Genomic DNA, 17,141 nt, shown 5'->3' on the forward strand with positions numbered 1-17,141 from the left:
CATGTTTCAATATTTTTATCTGCTTATTACTGGTTTCTATGAGAGTATTCATTCGTATTACTAACAAACAACATAAATGATAGTGTATTTAAAATATTACATAAATACAAGTGGTGTGCAGAGAAAGTGACACATGCAAAAGTTTATCTTTCTGCCTTTCTGGGTATCAGTTTTATTTTTACTGGTTCTAAAATATCCCAAAAATATCAGCTGTTCATTTTTTACCTTCGCACTGTCTTGCCCACTTTAAGCGTCTCCACCGCTTTTGCTGGACTGAGTTTTGTTTTATTGTGCGAATTGGAAACCTGTAACAAATGCGCTGCCTGTCGTATTTGCTGTGGCGAAGTGTTTTTTATTTTGTCTAGCCTGAAGTCAAAAAGTCAGAAATATTTACATAACTCAACATTTCAATGGCAGAAATCGTGCTAGAGGGCAGTTAGAAAATGTCTCATGTCATTTAAATCAAAACAGTTGCATTGGGTATTTGGTCACTTTGCATGAAAACAGCGCTACTATCAAACATCTCTTAGAAGTTAATGGATTCCACCAAAACATTTTCCAGGGAAAGAGTTGACATTAAAGCAATACTGAAAGTACGTATACAGCTGGAATACTCACAATAGAAATGTAGAGCGGATCACACTGTCAAACAATAATACATCTAAATAATTTAAAATAATTCAATGTAATCTAATAAATAGCATACCACAGAAAGGGATTCAACTGATAAGATATACAAAGGGTGAAATCAATTTATTTGTAACTTTATCCTTTATATCTTCATTTCAAACCCCTTTTACCAAAGAAATACTGACAATTGAACCTGCAACCTCCAGTTAAAGAAACACAAACTAGGCCTGATTACATTAAACAGATCAATGACCAAAGTGGAGGATATGGACTAAGAAAAACTGACTTTGAACTGAATATTTGGATAGTTCAATATTAATAGCTAATTTAGTCCAAATGCATTTCTAGATGTGGCTGAGAAGTAATGTTAATTATTATTATTTGCACTACACAGTAGTTCTAAGTCATAAATATGCAGGGTGACACCGCTCTACTGTGGAATTTTGTTTAAATTAAATTTAACTTAAATAATGTTAAGAACAGGGGGTTTGAGGTTTAGTAAAGAAATAGATAACCACATACACACGCACACACATATATATGTGAATGTTTATCCCCTACAGTCTCAGAGAAGAGAATAGAGGCATTAATGAAGCACTTATGAATATAGTCTTTGGGGCAGATTAACAAATCAAACCTCTGAGATTTCCAAGAAAACATTAGTGTGAATCAGTCCATGTTTATCTAATAACCCCAGAGACCCCCTGTGTCATATAAACATATAAGTGATGGTGCTTTGTCTTCGATCACTAAGAGCTGTCCTTCTGAGTTCTAGGATGTTATTGCGAGCAGCAGCACTGGTGATGGCTGTGGCTATTTTGACATCAGCAGAACTGCCTGTTTGCAGGCTGCAGGGAACAGCAACAGCTCCACACATATCTGATGAGGGAGACATCATGATTGGTGGAGTGTTCGCATTCTACAGCGACACAGAGACCAAAATAGATCCCTTTACAACCATACCACAGCCTCTGGAATGCAAAAGGTTAGTTTATCTTTTAGAATAATACAATTTTGTAATATATGAGAAGCCGTCTCTCAATAATGTTGTTCCTTAACATAGAATGCCTGATATTTTATTTTTCTTTTGTTTAATTTTCTTTCGAAGCTCTAGAATGCAGTATTTAAAAAATGCTACCGATGCATTTAATCCGGATCAGAAATGGCAGTGTAAAAGCGCCTAATATATGTTGGCTGTAAAGTTCAAATCATGGTAGTCTGCAATATTTGAATACCACAAATAGCCAGACTGCAGTGTGAAAATGTTTAGGAACCCGTGATCTGAGGGATCTAAAGAAGTGAACCCATCTCTAGGTGTGACTGAGTGTGTGAGAGGGAAAGAAAAAGAAATGAAGACAAAGAAATCCTGGTGATTTTGCTTCTGCACTTGGACTGTGATTTGGATTGGTATTTTCTCTGTTGGTCTCTTATTAGTATATTTGTGTAGAGAGGGAACTGTTAACACGTTTAGATTAGGCTCGAGAGTTACTAGGTTTTAGATTGTTTTGTTGTAGGTCTCTTTGTTTTAATGTACCAACAATAAATTATCACAATATAATGCAAATATTTTTCCTAGGTTAAACTTTGGAGAATTTCTGTCGGCACAAACAATGATATTTGCCATTGAAGAAATAAATAACAGCACTGATATTCTTCCTGACATTTCCCTGGGTTATAAAATCTATAATGATTGTGGCACTGTACCTATGGCTGTAAGAGCAGCCATGGCTTTAATGAATGGATATGAGGAAACTCTCTCTGACACAGCCTGCTCCAAACCAGCTGCAGTTCAGGCAGTGATAGGAGGATCCGCATCTTCAATTGCAATTGCCATCTCAACTGCAGTTGGTTCTTTTCACATTCCTGTGGTGAGAAAAGCCTAATATGCCTGCTTGCAATTATGAAAAAGGGAAAAATAAGCAAGTGCTATAAAATGACAAAAAAGTGTCAAACACACTTTAATCTCTCCTCTTTAAGTCCCTTATGTAAGATAATCTAAAATGTTTAACACATAATGACCTAAATTCAATTTAGAATGTTTAAATTAATCTACAATAACAAAAGACAAAAGAACAATTGAACCAAATACTTTTAACTTAATATGTTATTTTCTATCGTTTACAGATAAGTCATGTTGCCACCTGTGCGTGTCTGAGTAATAGAATAAGATTCCCATCATTTTTCAGAACTATCCCCAGTGACTATTACCAAAGCAGAGCCCTGGCACAGCTTGTCAAGCACTTTGGATGGACCTGGGTTGGGGTGGTCAGGAGTGACACTGCTTATGGCAACTATGGAATGGCTACCTTTGTGGAAGCTGCCCAGATACTGGGGATTTGTATTGAATATTCAGAAGCCATTTATGAAACATATCCTTTAGAAAAGCTTCTCAGGACTGTAGATGTCATAAAAAAGAGTACTGCAAAGGTTGTTGTAGCATTTCTGGCCAGAGGAGAGATGACTGTTCTGTTAACAGAGCTATTCCTTCACAATGTTACTGGTCTGCAGTGGATTGGCAGTGAAGCTTGGATAACTGCCAGAAATTTTGCAACAGCAGAAGGTTATAAAGTCCTAACTGGATCTATGGGATTCGCTATAATTAATAAAAACATACATGGATTAAAAGAGTTTTTCATGAATCTCGAGCCATCTCAAGTGAAGGGAAATGCTCTCATAAATAAGTATTGGGAAACAGCACTGGATTGTTCCTTTTCAAATCAAGATAACACAACAGGTATAAAACCCTGCATGGGAACTGAGCAATTAAGGGAGTTGAAAAACAGATACGCAGACATATCTGAGATGAGAATATACAACAATGTTTACAAATCAGTCTATGCTGTTGCATATTCTCTGCACAATCTGATTACATGTAAAAGAGGGCAAGGTCCTTTTGAAAACCATAGTTGTGCAGAAACAATTTCAGTTGAACCATGGCAGGTAAAGCATTACTTAATAGTCCTCATAGAATCATATATACTTCACTGTATATCTTATTTTAATGTAAATGAAAGATGTTTTTGTTGTTAAATAAACATTTAGTTTTGCACAGGTGCTTGAATATGTGAAAACTATCAACTTCACAACCAAAACTGGAGAGACAGTCTCCTTTGACCAGAATGGAGACCCAAATCCGAGATATGAATTAGTGAACTGGCAACCAGTTAATGAAAGCAGCATACAGTTTGCCACTATTGGATACTATGATGCTTCATTGCCAGCAGATCATCAGTTTGTCATGAATCACATCGACATTGTCTGGACAGGCGGTCAGCATAAGGTGAGAGTTTATTTAAACATCCATAAAGAATGAGCATTCACAGATGCAGAAATGTCCCACAAGAAGAAACATAAGAGAGACACATACCCTTAACACAGTGGACAGAAGTCAAAGTTAGGAAGTATTTTGAAATTGACTCCAAAGATATCCTTAAATAAAGTTATAGAAATCAGTCATAGAAAATCCATGCTCAGTCTGCAAGAAAGAATACCTTTCTTTTTGTATTACCAGTAATTTTACATGTTAATGTTATCAGCTTTGACCTGCAGCAATGTCATGTGGTGATTACTGTATGTTATATATAACCTATATTATATAAACTATGCGTTTGCTACAGAAGCTGTTAATACAGGTTATATTACTCATCAAAATTCCTAATCTACAAGAAACAAATGCATTATTTCCATAGTTTAACAACACTGGTTGTGATTTGATGTGAGGTGCAGTGTAGAGTAGTGGTTAGGGCTCTTGATTGTGGGTTCAATCCCTAGATGGGAGCAAGGAGTGTGGTACTTTACCTAGATTGCTCTAGTAAATGCCCAGCTGTATAAATGGTACTAATGTAAAATGAATGTGATATTTTGGATAAGAATGTCTGCTACGAAATCGTGTAATAATAATTGTTCATGACTATGAACTGATGTTTCCATGTAAATCTGCGTTTCCTTCATTGTGCAGATTCCTAGATCCGTGTGCAGTGAGAGCTGTCTCCCAGGCACTCGAAAGGCAGTTCAGAAAGGAAAGCCAGTCTGTTGCTATGACTGCATACAGTGTGCAGCAGGAGAGATCAGCAACACTACAGGTAACTGGCAGTGTATTCAGAACAGAATAACCTGCTCCTAGTGTGTCTTTTATTTATTAATGACACTGAATAAAATAACATGAAACAAAATAAAATGTATATTGTAGTCATAAGTAAATACATGAATAATTATATTGTGTTCACCATTCTTATTTCTAAGTATAAAACCTAAAATGTAAATAGGATTTAACTGGCTCAACTGATTCAACAGGCTCTAATCACCATATATTTCTTGTGTGTTTTACAGATTCGAATGACTGTATCCAGTGTCCAGAGGAATATTGGTCCAATGAGAAAAGAGATAAATGTGTTTTAAAAATAACTGAATTTCTGAACTATTGTGAAATCATGGGAATATTGCTCAGTATTTTCTCTTTAGCTGGAGCATGTTTAACCATCATGATAGCTTTGATCTTCTATAAATTCAAAGAAACACCTGTTGTTAAAGCCAATAACTCTGAGCTTAGTTTCCTCCTGCTCTTCTCATTAACTCTGTGTTTCCTTTGCTCTCTTACTTTCATTGGCCAGCCCTCTGAGTGGTCCTGTATGTTGCGCCACACAGCATTTGGCATCACATTTGTCCTGTGCATCTCTTGTGTTCTGGGGAAAACAATAGTGGTGTTAATGGCCTTCAGGGCTACACTGCCAGGCAATAATATTATGAAATGGTTTGGGCCCACACAGCAGAGGTTCAGTGTTCTTGCCTTCACACTCATACAGGTCCTGATTTGTGTCCTTTGGTTGACAATTTCACCTCCTTTTCCTCACAAAAATACAAAATACTATATAGAAAAAATCATTCTAGAGTGCAATGTAGGATCAGCAGTGGGGTTTTATGCTGTGTTAGGGTATATTGGATTCCTCTCTGCCATGTGCTTTGTATTGGCGTTTCTGGCTCGCAATCTTCCTGATAACTTCAATGAAGCCAAATTCATCACATTCAGCATGTTCATATTCTGTGCAGTCTGGATCACATTTATTCCAGCTTATATCAGTTCACCTGGGAAGTACATAGTAGCTGTGGAAATATTCGCCATTTTGGCCTCTAGTTTCGGTCTGCTTTTCTGTATATTTGCACCCAAATGTTATGTAATTTTAGCAAAGCCTGAATTAAATACAAGGAAACACATGTTGGGTAAAATGCCCTCAAAATCACTTTAAAAGATCCACGTATCTCTATGTCTCTTTCTATAGTGGCAAGACACACTGGAATTGTTTACTCTAAAGGCTTTCTGGTCTTAACATTCATCTACACAACTAGTGGTTTAGAGTTTAATTATTTTAGTTTTTTTTTTAATAGATTTCCTGAGTGATATTCTTCAATTTGCAGCTCTCACCCTCATAATATCTTCTCACAATCATTTATTATCCAATTGGCTGACACCTTTATCAAAGGTGACTTTCAACATTAACAAGAATCAGAACGTAAGCCTTCATAATTAGTGAAGAGTCAGCAATCATGCAGAGTAGTACAGTAGAAAGACAACGACACAGGGAAGCACAGGAGGATTACAGCAAACTGATTATAACAAAGTAATAGTCAAAATAATGGAATTATTTCAATGGCAGTGGGTCTTCCCTATGATTTCAATGTTAGACAATATTTGATTTAATCATAGGTAAAATAGATAGGTTAATATCTTCTGGTTTGTACTTAAAATAGTGAGTTTTGGTTAAACCAAATGTATCTTCCTGTGTTGACAATAAAATAATACGTGCTGTATAATATTACAGTTTGTTAAGGTATACTTTTGTTAAAAGGCGATTCAGCCAAGACTCATTACGTCTGGTCTTAATGTGAATTAAAAAAATGTTATATATGTGTTATCAAGCTGATCATACAGCAATGGTTAAGGCTTTAAATGCCAAATCAAAAGAAAATAGGCATGTGAAATATCCCTGTATCAAAACATAAATTTCACTGGTTCTCTTTAACTGGGTAGTGTAAGGATGAAGGTACAGTAACATAACAATTTTTATCATGCTTCAGTTCTTTCCACATAGACTATTAAATAAGAATTAGGCACTTTGCTCTGTGTAAAGGCTACTATACTAGTGGATCCTTCTGTTCCTCTAAAATTTGTCAAAAAATTCATTTGCTATGAAAGAGGCAGTGGATAAGGAGCTTGACAGGCTGAAGAGTGAAAACATCAGCATACCAGTGAAGCACCGTGAGTGGCAGCACCTGTGGTACCTGTAGTGAAGAGGGACAAACCAATTTGTTTGTGTGGAGACTACAAGCTTACTATAAATCAAGCAGCTAACACTGAAACATACCCTTTGCCCCGTTTGGAGGAGATAATGTCAACACTGAGCGGTAGAACTGTCTTTTCAAAAATGTATCTAGCAGCCGCCTACCAACAAATCCTGCTTGATGATGAATCAAAAAAATATGTTACCATTAACACTCACCGCAGGCTGTTTGAATACAATCGCTTGCCATTCGGGGTGATTGCATTCCCCTCCATTTTCCAAAGAATAATGGAAAACCTTGTGAAAGATTTGAAGGTGTTGGTATATTTGGATGATTTGCTCATCACTGGATGAACAGAAGAAGAACATTTGAAAAACCTGTGCAGAGTGCTTCATCGTCTTCAGGAGAGTGGACTCCAAGTAAAGAAATCCAAATGTGAATTTGGAAAGAGCCAGACTGAATACCTAGGCCATGTGCTGGACAGCAAGGGAATTCATCCATCATCAGAGAAGGTGCTCGCCATTAAAAACTTGAGCTCAGCTGAGTTCAGTGGCTCAAATGGGGCCTTGGAAAGTGTGTCCAGCACTACATCAAGATGCCATGCGGGCAGTGAAGGGGTGTGAGGAGGCCATAGCCGTCGAGCTCCCTTTAAAACCTGCACAGCCAGGAAATGAGACCCAGGGGGCTCGCCATTAATCCGGACATGACGTGCAGAGATGCAAACCAGAAAGGCCACCGTGGGGCTATGAGCAGAACTGTCACTCAATCTCTCCTGACCTTCTCCAGGACCACCGGGAGAAGGGGAAATGGTGGGAATGCGTAAAGGAGACAGTGCAGCCACACATGGGCTAGGGCGAAGATCCCTAGGGTTCCTGAGTAGTCTCGGACAGAGAACCATAGTGGGCAGTGGGTGGACTCTGCCGAGGCAAAGAGATCCACTTTCGCTCTGCCGAACTGGCTCTACAGTTGTTGTATCACAAGCGGGTGGAGGCACCATTCTGAAACTGAGGGGCCTCCCAGAGAGAGGAGGTCTGCCACTGTGTTGGATAGGCTGGGGAGGTGAACTGCTCTAATGGACCGGAGAACCGGAGACCTCCTTGTCTGTTGATATAGGCAAACACCGCTGTGTTGTCCTCCCAGTCCAGCACATGTCTGTCCCATAGGACTGACAGGAAATGACAGTCCGAGGAGCACTACTTTAACTCCAATAGTTGTGATAACAGGCGAGGGTCGTGGGATCAGGCAAACAGAGCTGGCAAAGGCGAGACAGAGTCGTGGTTGGGAAGACAGGCAGGAAGTCAAGGGAACAAGACTGGAACAGGCACTGGGACAAGACTAGGGATTGCAGTTGGAACTGACAAAACTTCGCCCCGAGTGAGGGAAGTGAGTGGAATATAAAGGAAGCAGGAACCAGGCTTGGGAGGTGCAGGGCAAATGGGAACAGAGGGTGGAAGCAAGAGTGCACAAGGGTGTACAGAATGTAAACAGACTGATTGAATGAGGAGAGGAGGGAGAAGGCAGGGAAATGGCGGCCCTTAGTGGGGATAGAGGGGGAATGCTAGGGGACTATAACAGTTTGGTCCCGGTCAACTATTTATTGTGCCTCCCATGATTGTGTGGTTGGCTATATCACCTTGATTCCCCTATACATTGGTATTGTAAGGTGATACAACATGCTGTAAGAAGTAGTGATACATTGTAACAGTTAACATGGTTGTTGAATGCTCAGAGAGGAGTCCTATATAACTAGTCTACTTTCTTGACAGGAAAAACAATTGTACATAATAAATAGTACAGAAAGACATAACATTGTTGGTTGATACTAGGTGTAATGTTATTTAGGCATACATTAATAGAGTGACTACAATCAGTTAACACAATTTGTGAAGTTAACACAATTTTGTTAGTGTTTCTATCAAAAATATAACTAATATATTAAAAACACAAATCAAAAGTTGGCAATTCTCTTTAGAATCCAAAAGAAACCAAATATTGAATGTAAGCGTTGCATGTACTAACACAACCCCCCAAATTGTAATGTTTTTAAACTTTCCACACAATTGGTAAATTTCCATAAAGAGAAAAAACTAATATATCATTTAGCTACTAAACTACTAAAAAAGTATTTCATCCCATAACGGCCGTGGATGACCAAATTGTCATTCATCAAATAAACACTTGCTGATGTTAAACGTCAACCATATTAGTTCAAAATAACCTTTTCTACAGTGGCCCTGAAGTGCAACTGCTGAAAAAATAAAGCCTGCTTCTCCAGAAGAGTCAACAGAATTTGAGAAAGGGGTGCCAACTTCACAGTGCACGAAGGGAAGTATTCATATTAATATTTTTGTGATCTTCTGCTCTCTATCCACTTTGTGGTGACATATTAACAGAGTTATAGGGCTGTCCTAAAATGTATTAGAAATTAATGAAAGCTTAGGTAGGAGACAGAATAGGGTTTAAAAGTAGCTAGATTTACTAAATTAAGAACTGTACTTAATTATTACAAGGCAGTGTGACAGTGCTTTATTGAAAACATAAATCACATATTTTTATTATTATTCTGAAACACTAACAGAAAACATCCGTTAACAATTCCATCAGAAGGAGCAGTTTACTGATTTAATAGACAAGAGCATGAGCTAATTTGGGAAATGCAAAATTAGAGAGATGGCTTTAACAAATATGAATAACTAAAAAAAATCTAAGAAACAATAATAAATAACAAATTAATATAAAATAGTATTTAGATTTTATTAAGGACTTTTGCATTGTCTCTCTAACTTATCTTAATTCTACATGCATTTTATACTGAATGTATTTTTCTGCTTTAAAACCATGTCCTGTCTGTAGTGTTCTGTACAAAACCTGTTGGGAACCTTAACCTTTGTTGTATTGGCTACTTCAAATAAACCATTTACAAATTTGCCTGTACAATATACATTATGAAGTATATATATAAATAAACCCATTTACACAATAAAGTTGTAAGAAAATTATCTTTAATTTATATAAACCTCAACATATTATTATTATTATTATTATTATTATTATTATTATTATTATTATTATTATTATTATTATTAATGATTGTTATTCTATCTTTGGAATTGCTCTCAAATTAGTGCCCTCAAAGTTGGATCATTGGATCAGGACTACTTTAATTTTTTTAATACAGTTAACAGAAAATAAAACTTCTACAGTAAATTAGTAACTGTGACTAACAGAAAAAACACCAACCGAGTACATACTCACTCTAAAAATTGAAAGTTCTTCAGTGGTTCTATTTAGAACCTTTGGGTTATTCGTGAGTTAAAGGGTTCGTTTATGAACCGCGAGGTCCGTGGTAAACAAAAGGGATCATTTAAGAACCCTTTTCATCATGATCGCGATTGATTTAACATACATTTAAGGTTCTTTAAGGATCCTTGTTTGCAGGGAACCTTGGTAAAGGGCTCTAATAAGAACCTTAAAGATCCTCCACAGTATCAACAATGGGAATCCAAAGGTTCTTATTAGAACCTTCACTTCTTAGAGTTTACATATAGGCTGAGTACTGTAATTGTATGAGAAAATATACATATTTAGGTAAATTAGTGTTACCATAAGCTTTAGTTCATTTGTGATACATTTTAGGACAGCCCTATAACTCTATTAATATGTCACCACAAAGTGGATAGAGAGCAGAAGATCACAAAAATATCAATATTAATACTTTGTGCACTGCGCAGTTGGCGCCCCTTTCTCAAATTCTGTTGACTCTTCGGAGAAGCAGGCTTGGCCGACTTGCTTGCTGTCCAATGGCATCAGTCAAACATATTTTACAATGTACCCTCCCTTTCCGTAATTGCTTCTGCAAATGCTGCAGCAGCTGCTTTATTACTTCCAAATCTCACAGACGCAGCTTTATTTTTTCAACAGTTGCACTTCAAGGCCACCGTACTTTTCAACTTTTCAAGTATTTTTGAGTAACACGAGGTCAGGAATATCTATGGTCTATTCACAAACACAGAAACTGAGACAATGGCATGCACCATGTCAAAAGTCGTTAATTCAAAATAATTAACAGAAAATATAGTTTTGACTGTTCTCCACATAAATGTATGTTGGCAATTTCTTACTGGAATTCACAAAATGAATGTAACATAGACAAACAATACCTATTAATAATATTAAAAAACCTTGACAACTGTATTAAAGTTGATAGTCTAAGCCAAACTTGTTTTTAATAAGTAATTCAATATTTCCAGACTGTTTTAGTCTCAATTTACACAATGATTAGCCAATGACATGCCAGATACATCTTTAGGCATTTTAGATACTGCCCTTCCCATTATCATGTTAGAGAGAGAGATTTTGAAAATTTGACATGTATATAACTAACTAATATGTAAATGGTGGGCAATTGTAAGATGAGTTTTATTAAAGGCAAATAATGATAATTGCCAAAGTATTACTACAGGTAATGCAATATTATTTTTGAAATAATGACCAAACATCTTTGTTATACTGTTTTAATCTCTTTTCACATGTAGCACATTAGATAATTTAAAAAAAAAATGTAAATGGATGACAGTTGGGTGCTCATTTTTGAGTTTTACTACATTATTGGTATAATTATTAAGTTAAAATTGTAATCATGCGCATAACGTAATAAATGCCAATAACGTAATAAATACGTTATCAGTAAAAAAGTTAGTACGTTACCAGTATTACATTATGAACTGCAAATTATTACGTTATTGTACAGTTATTACGTTGTAACAAGGACCCTAATAATTGTAAAAAAAAAAAAAAAAAAGAGAAAGACGTATCATAGACAGAAGCATTACTGAATGTACATTTATAGCTGGAATACTCACAATAGAAAAGTAGAACATCACAATGTAAAACAATATGAAATCAAAATAATTAAAGATAATTCAATGAAATGTAATAAATAACTATTATTATTATTATTATTATTATTATTATTATTATTATTATTATTATTATTTCTTAGCAGACGCCCTTGTCCAGGGCGATTTACAAATGATCAGAGCAATACAAAGTGCAATAATACAGTGCAGTTCAGGTATAATACATTTTACAAATTTAGAATTTAGAATTTACACAATTGTATGGGAGATACAGTAAGCACTATACATCTTACATCCTAATTGGTAAAAGCTGATAAGTGCAGACACGATTTTAAGTCAAAGTTAAGAACTAATGGAGAGGGAGCATAGGGGAGATCAAAATAAACAATGCAAGTGCTATTAATGCAAAGGCAAGAGTATGACAAAATGTTGTATAAGTGCAATCTTACAGGATAATGAAAGACTAAATTACAAGTACAGTCTGAAAAGATGTGTCGAGTAATCGCCAGAAGGAGGTCAGAGACTCTCCTGTTTTGACTTCAGTGGGAAGGTCGTTCCGCCACTTAGGGGCCAGGGATGAAAAGGAGCAGGCTCTGGAGGAAGGGGAGTGGAGAGTAGGAAGTGTTAGTCTTCTGGCCCAGTGTGGTCTAGACAGCGGTAGGTGAGGGTCAATGTCTTGAACTGAATGCGTACTGGTATCGGGAGCCAGTGGAGGGAGCGGAGCAGTGGAGTAGCGTGTGCGAATCGGGGCAGAGAGAATACCAGACGAGCCACAGAGTTCTGGATGAGCTGGAGTGGGTGGGTAGTAGTTGCCAGCAGGCCGGCCAGGAGGGAGTTGCAGTAGTCCAGGCGGGAGAGGACCAATGACTGGATGAGCAGCTGAGTCGAGTAGTTGGTGAGTAAGGGTCGGATTTGACGTATGTTGCTCAGGAAGAATCTGCAGGTGCGTGTCAGCATGGTGATGTGCTGAGTGTAGGAGAGCGCAGGATCAAGGGTGACTCCTAGGTTCTTAGTGGAAGAAGAGGGAGACAGTGTCGTAGTTTCCAAGGGGATTGAGATGGAGAGGTCAGCAGAAGGTGAGGAAGAGGAGATCAGATTTGGAGAGGTTGAGCTTGAGGTGGTGCGAGTGCATCCAGGCTGAGATAGCAGACAAACAGGAAGAGATGCAAGAGGGGATGAGAGGGTCAGAAGAGGGAAAAGACAGGAAGATCTGGGCATCATCTGCATAAAAATGGTAAGAGAAACCTTGGGATGCAATGAGGGGGCCCAGGGAGCGAGTGTAGACAGAGAACAGGATGTGGCCCAGGACGGAGCCTTGGGGTACACCTGTGAGGAGGGTTGGGGGGTGGATGAAGAACCTCGCCATGTCATTTGGTAGGTCCGGTCATTGAGGTAGGAGGAGAACCAGGTGAGAGCAGTCCCAGAGATTCCAAGGTCAGTGGGGGAGGAGAGGTGGATGAAGTGATTGACTGTGTCAAATGCTGCAGAGAGAGACTGCCAGGAGAGCAGTCTCAGTGGAGTGAGCTGTACAGAAGCTGGATTTCAGAGGATCAAGAAGTGAGTGTTGGGAGAGAAATGCAGAGAGCTGGCAGTGGACAACACACTCGAGGGTCATTGAAAGGAAAGAGAGTAAGGAGACAGAGCGGTAGTTCTGAGGAGAGATGGGGTCAAGGGTAGGTTTCTTGAGGAGTGGGATGACAGCAGCTTGTTTAAATGAAGACGGGAAACAGCCAGAAAGGAGTGAGGAGTTGAGGAGGGAGGAGATGAAGGTTAGAAGGAAATGAAGTGGTGGTCTGATATGTCCAGGGGTGTCACGGTGAGTGTCAAAGTGGAGCAGCCTCTAGAGAAGATGAGATCTACCTGACGGCCTGCCCTGTGAGTCAGGAGAAACGGGAAGAAAGAGAAGTTAAAGGAGTGAAGGAGGGGAAGTAAACCGGCAGAGTGGGAGGGGTTGGAGAGGTGGATGTTGAAGTCTCCCAGGAGGATGGTAGGTGAGGACAGCGAGGGGAGGGAGGAGAGAAGAAAGTCGAGTTCATCCAGGAAGGAGGCGAGTGGACCGGGGGGACGGTAGAGAACTAGAAGGCAGAGGTCCAGGGGGGCTGTTAAATATTCCACCTGTAGCTAATTAGGACGGTACAGACCTGCTTTGCATTGAATGACAAAAGGCTGTCAGGATGGCAATCCCTCCCAGGCAGGACTGCTAATAGCACAATTAATGGCCGCTTTAAATCTGAATACAGATAAAGACCGTGCCAGACACACACAGTTACACTGATCAATAGCTCACAACAATGGTAAATAATAACATACAACAACAAGTGATTAAACTGACAAAATATCCAAAGGGTGAAATCAATTCTCATGTACCTTTATCCATTACATCTATGCTCCAAACCCTTTCAATCAAAGAATTTGATACAGTGAGAAAAACTACACAAACTAGGCCTACATAGAATCAATCAACAGAGAACCAAAAAGGAGGATGTGGACAAAGAAAAACTGACTTTCAATTGAATGCATCTCCACTGCAAACCATTTTCATGGAATAAACAATTAAAGTGTATTAGACTCAGATAAGGCAATCAATGTAAATGCATTGCACTATTGCAATTATTATTTTTGTCCTTGAGGCAGATTAGGGCAGATGCACAAATCAAACCTTTGAGATTGATACAAAACACTCAGTCCATGTTAATAACCCTAGAGACCCCCCTGTGCCATATAAAGACAACAAGTGAAGTTTTTGTCTCCAATCACAAAGAGCAGTACTCATGAGTTCTATTATGTTATTGTGAGCAGCAGCACTGGCGATGGCTGTGGCTGTTTTGACATCAGCAGAACTTCCTGTTTGCAGTCTGCAGGGAACAGCGGCTCTTCCACACTTACAGTGAGGGAAAAAAGTATTTAATCCCCTGCTGATTTTGTACGTTTGCCCACTGACAAAGAAATGACCAGTCTATCATTTTAATGGTAGGTGTATTTTAACAGTGAGAGACAGAATAACAACAACAAAATCCAGAAAAACGCATTTCAAAAAAGTTATACATTGATTTGCATGTTAATGAGGGAAATAAGTATTTGATCCCCTATCAATCAGCAACATTTCTGGCTCTCAGGTGTCTTTTACACAGGTAATGAGCTGAGATTAGGAGCACTCTCTTAAAGGGAGTGCTCCTAATCTCAGCTCGTTACCTGTATAAAAGACACCTGTCCACAGAAGCAATCAATCAATCAGATTCCAAACTCTCCACCATGGCCAAGACCAAAGAGCTGTCCAAGGATGTCAGGGACAAAATTGTAGACCTACACAAGGCTGGAATGGGCTACAAGACCATCGCCAAGCAGCTTGGTGAGAAGGTGACAACAGTTGGTGCGATTATTCGCAAATGGAAGAAACATAAAATAACTGTCAGTCTCCCTCGGTCTGGGGCTCCATGCAAGATCTCACCTCGTGGAGTTTCAATGATCATGAGAACGGTGAGGAATCAGCCCAGAACTACACAGGAGGATCTTGTTAATGATCTCAAGGCAGCTGGGACCATAGTCACCAAAAAAATAATTGGTAACACACTACGCCATGAAGGACTGAAATCCTGCAGCGCCCGCAAGGTCCCCCTGCTCAAGAAAGCACATGTACAGGCCCGTCTGAAGTTTGCCAATGAACATCTGAATGATTCATAGGAGAACTGGGTGAAAGTGTTGTGGTCAGATGAGACCAAAATCGAGCTCTTTGGCATCAACTCAACTCGCCGTGTTTGGAGGAGGAGGAATGACCCCAAGAACACCATCCCCACCGTCAAACATGGAGGTGGGAACATTATGTTTTGGGGGTGTTTTTCTGCTAAGGGGACAGGACAACTGCACCGCATCAAAGGGACGATGGACAGGGCCATGTACCGTCAAATCTTGGTTGAGAACCTCCTTCCCTCAGCCAGGGCATTGAAAATGGGTCGTGGATGGGTATTCCAGCATGACAATGACCCAAAGCACACAGCCAAGGCAACAAAGGAGTGGCTCAAGAAGAAGCACATTAAGGTCCTGGAGTGGCCTAGCCAGTCTCCAGACCTTAATCCCATAGAAAATCTGTGGAGGGAGCTGAAGGTTCGAGTTGCCAAACATCAGCCTCGAAACCTTAATGACTTGGAGAGGATCTGCAAAGAGGAGTGGGACAAAATCCCTCCTAAGATGTGTGCAATACTGAATTGTCCTCATACAATCATATATAATTCACTGTATATCTCATTTTAATGTGAATTAAATATTTTTTTGTTGTTAAATAAACATTTCCTTTTGCACAGGTTCTTAAGTATCTGAAAACTGTCAACTTCACAACCAAAACAGGAGAGTCTCCTTTGACCAGAATGGAGACCCAGTGGCAAGATATGAATTAATGAACTGGCAACCAGTTAATGAAAGCAGCATACAGTTTACCATTGACGATAACTATGATGCTTCATTGCCAGAGGGTCATCAGTTTGTCATGAATGACGTCAACATTGTTTGGGCAGGCGGTCAGCTAGAAGTAAACTTCTTTACCTTTCTCTTAAAAGCTAACTATTAGTATTACATCTCACCTGCCAATGCTCATTAATTCTTTGGTGATTCCATGTAAACCTATTTCACCTTCACTGTGCAGATTCCTAGATCTGCTGCAGGACAGATCAGCAACACTACAGGTAACTGGCAGTGTATTCAGAACAGAATAACTTGCTCCTAGTGTGTCTTTTAATTATCAATGACACTGAACAAAAAATACAAATTAACATACTAGTCATTAATAAATAAATAATTATATTGTGTTCTCCATTCTTATTGTTCAGTATAAAACCTAAAATGTAAATAGGATTAACTGTCAACATGCTCTAATCACCCTTATTTTTTATTTTATTTTTTGCAGATTCTAATGACTGTATCCAGTGTCCAGAGGAATATTGGTCAAATGAGAAAAGGGACAAATGTGTTTTAAAAATAACTGAATTTCTGAACTACGAGGAAATCATGGGAATATTGCTCATTATTGTTTCTTTAGCTGGATCTTGTTTAACCATCATGATAGCTTTGATCTTCTATAAATTCAAATATACACCTGTTGTTAAAGCCAATAACTCTGAGCTCAGTTTCTTCCTGCTCTTCTCATTAACTCTGTGTTTCCTTTGCTCAATTACTTTCATTGGCCAGCCCTCTGAGTGGTCCTGTATGTTGCGCCACACAGCATTTGGCATCACATTTGTCCTGTGCATCTCTTGTGTTCTGGGGAAAACAATAGTGGTGTTAGTGGCCTTCAGGGCTACACTGCCAGGCAATAATATTATGAAATGGTTTGGGCCCACACAGCAGAGGTTAAGTGTTCTTGCTTTCACACTCATACAGGTCCTG

The 17,141-nt window shown here is 38.8% G+C and overlaps 1 protein-coding gene across 1 annotated transcript; it reads left to right on the forward strand.

Annotated features, from left to right (window-relative positions):
• Positions 1-1,406: 1,406 nt before the first annotated feature.
• LOC136753883 (extracellular calcium-sensing receptor-like) lies at positions 1,407-6,351 on the forward strand. Its single transcript, XM_066710265.1, has 6 exons — positions 1,407-1,615; positions 2,207-2,498; positions 2,755-3,570; positions 3,683-3,910; positions 4,589-4,712; positions 4,960-6,351. Exons 1-6 carry the CDS (start codon positions 1,407-1,409, stop codon positions 5,871-5,873), a joined length of 2,583 nt encoding a protein of 860 aa, XP_066566362.1. The 3' UTR covers positions 5,874-6,351.
• The last annotated feature ends 10,790 nt before the right edge of the window (positions 6,352-17,141 follow it).

The sequence above is a fragment of the Amia ocellicauda genome, chromosome 7 (genome assembly GCF_036373705.1).
Source record: "Amia ocellicauda isolate fAmiCal2 chromosome 7, fAmiCal2.hap1, whole genome shotgun sequence".
NCBI classification, from domain to species: Eukaryota; Metazoa; Chordata; class Actinopteri; order Amiiformes; family Amiidae; genus Amia; species Amia ocellicauda.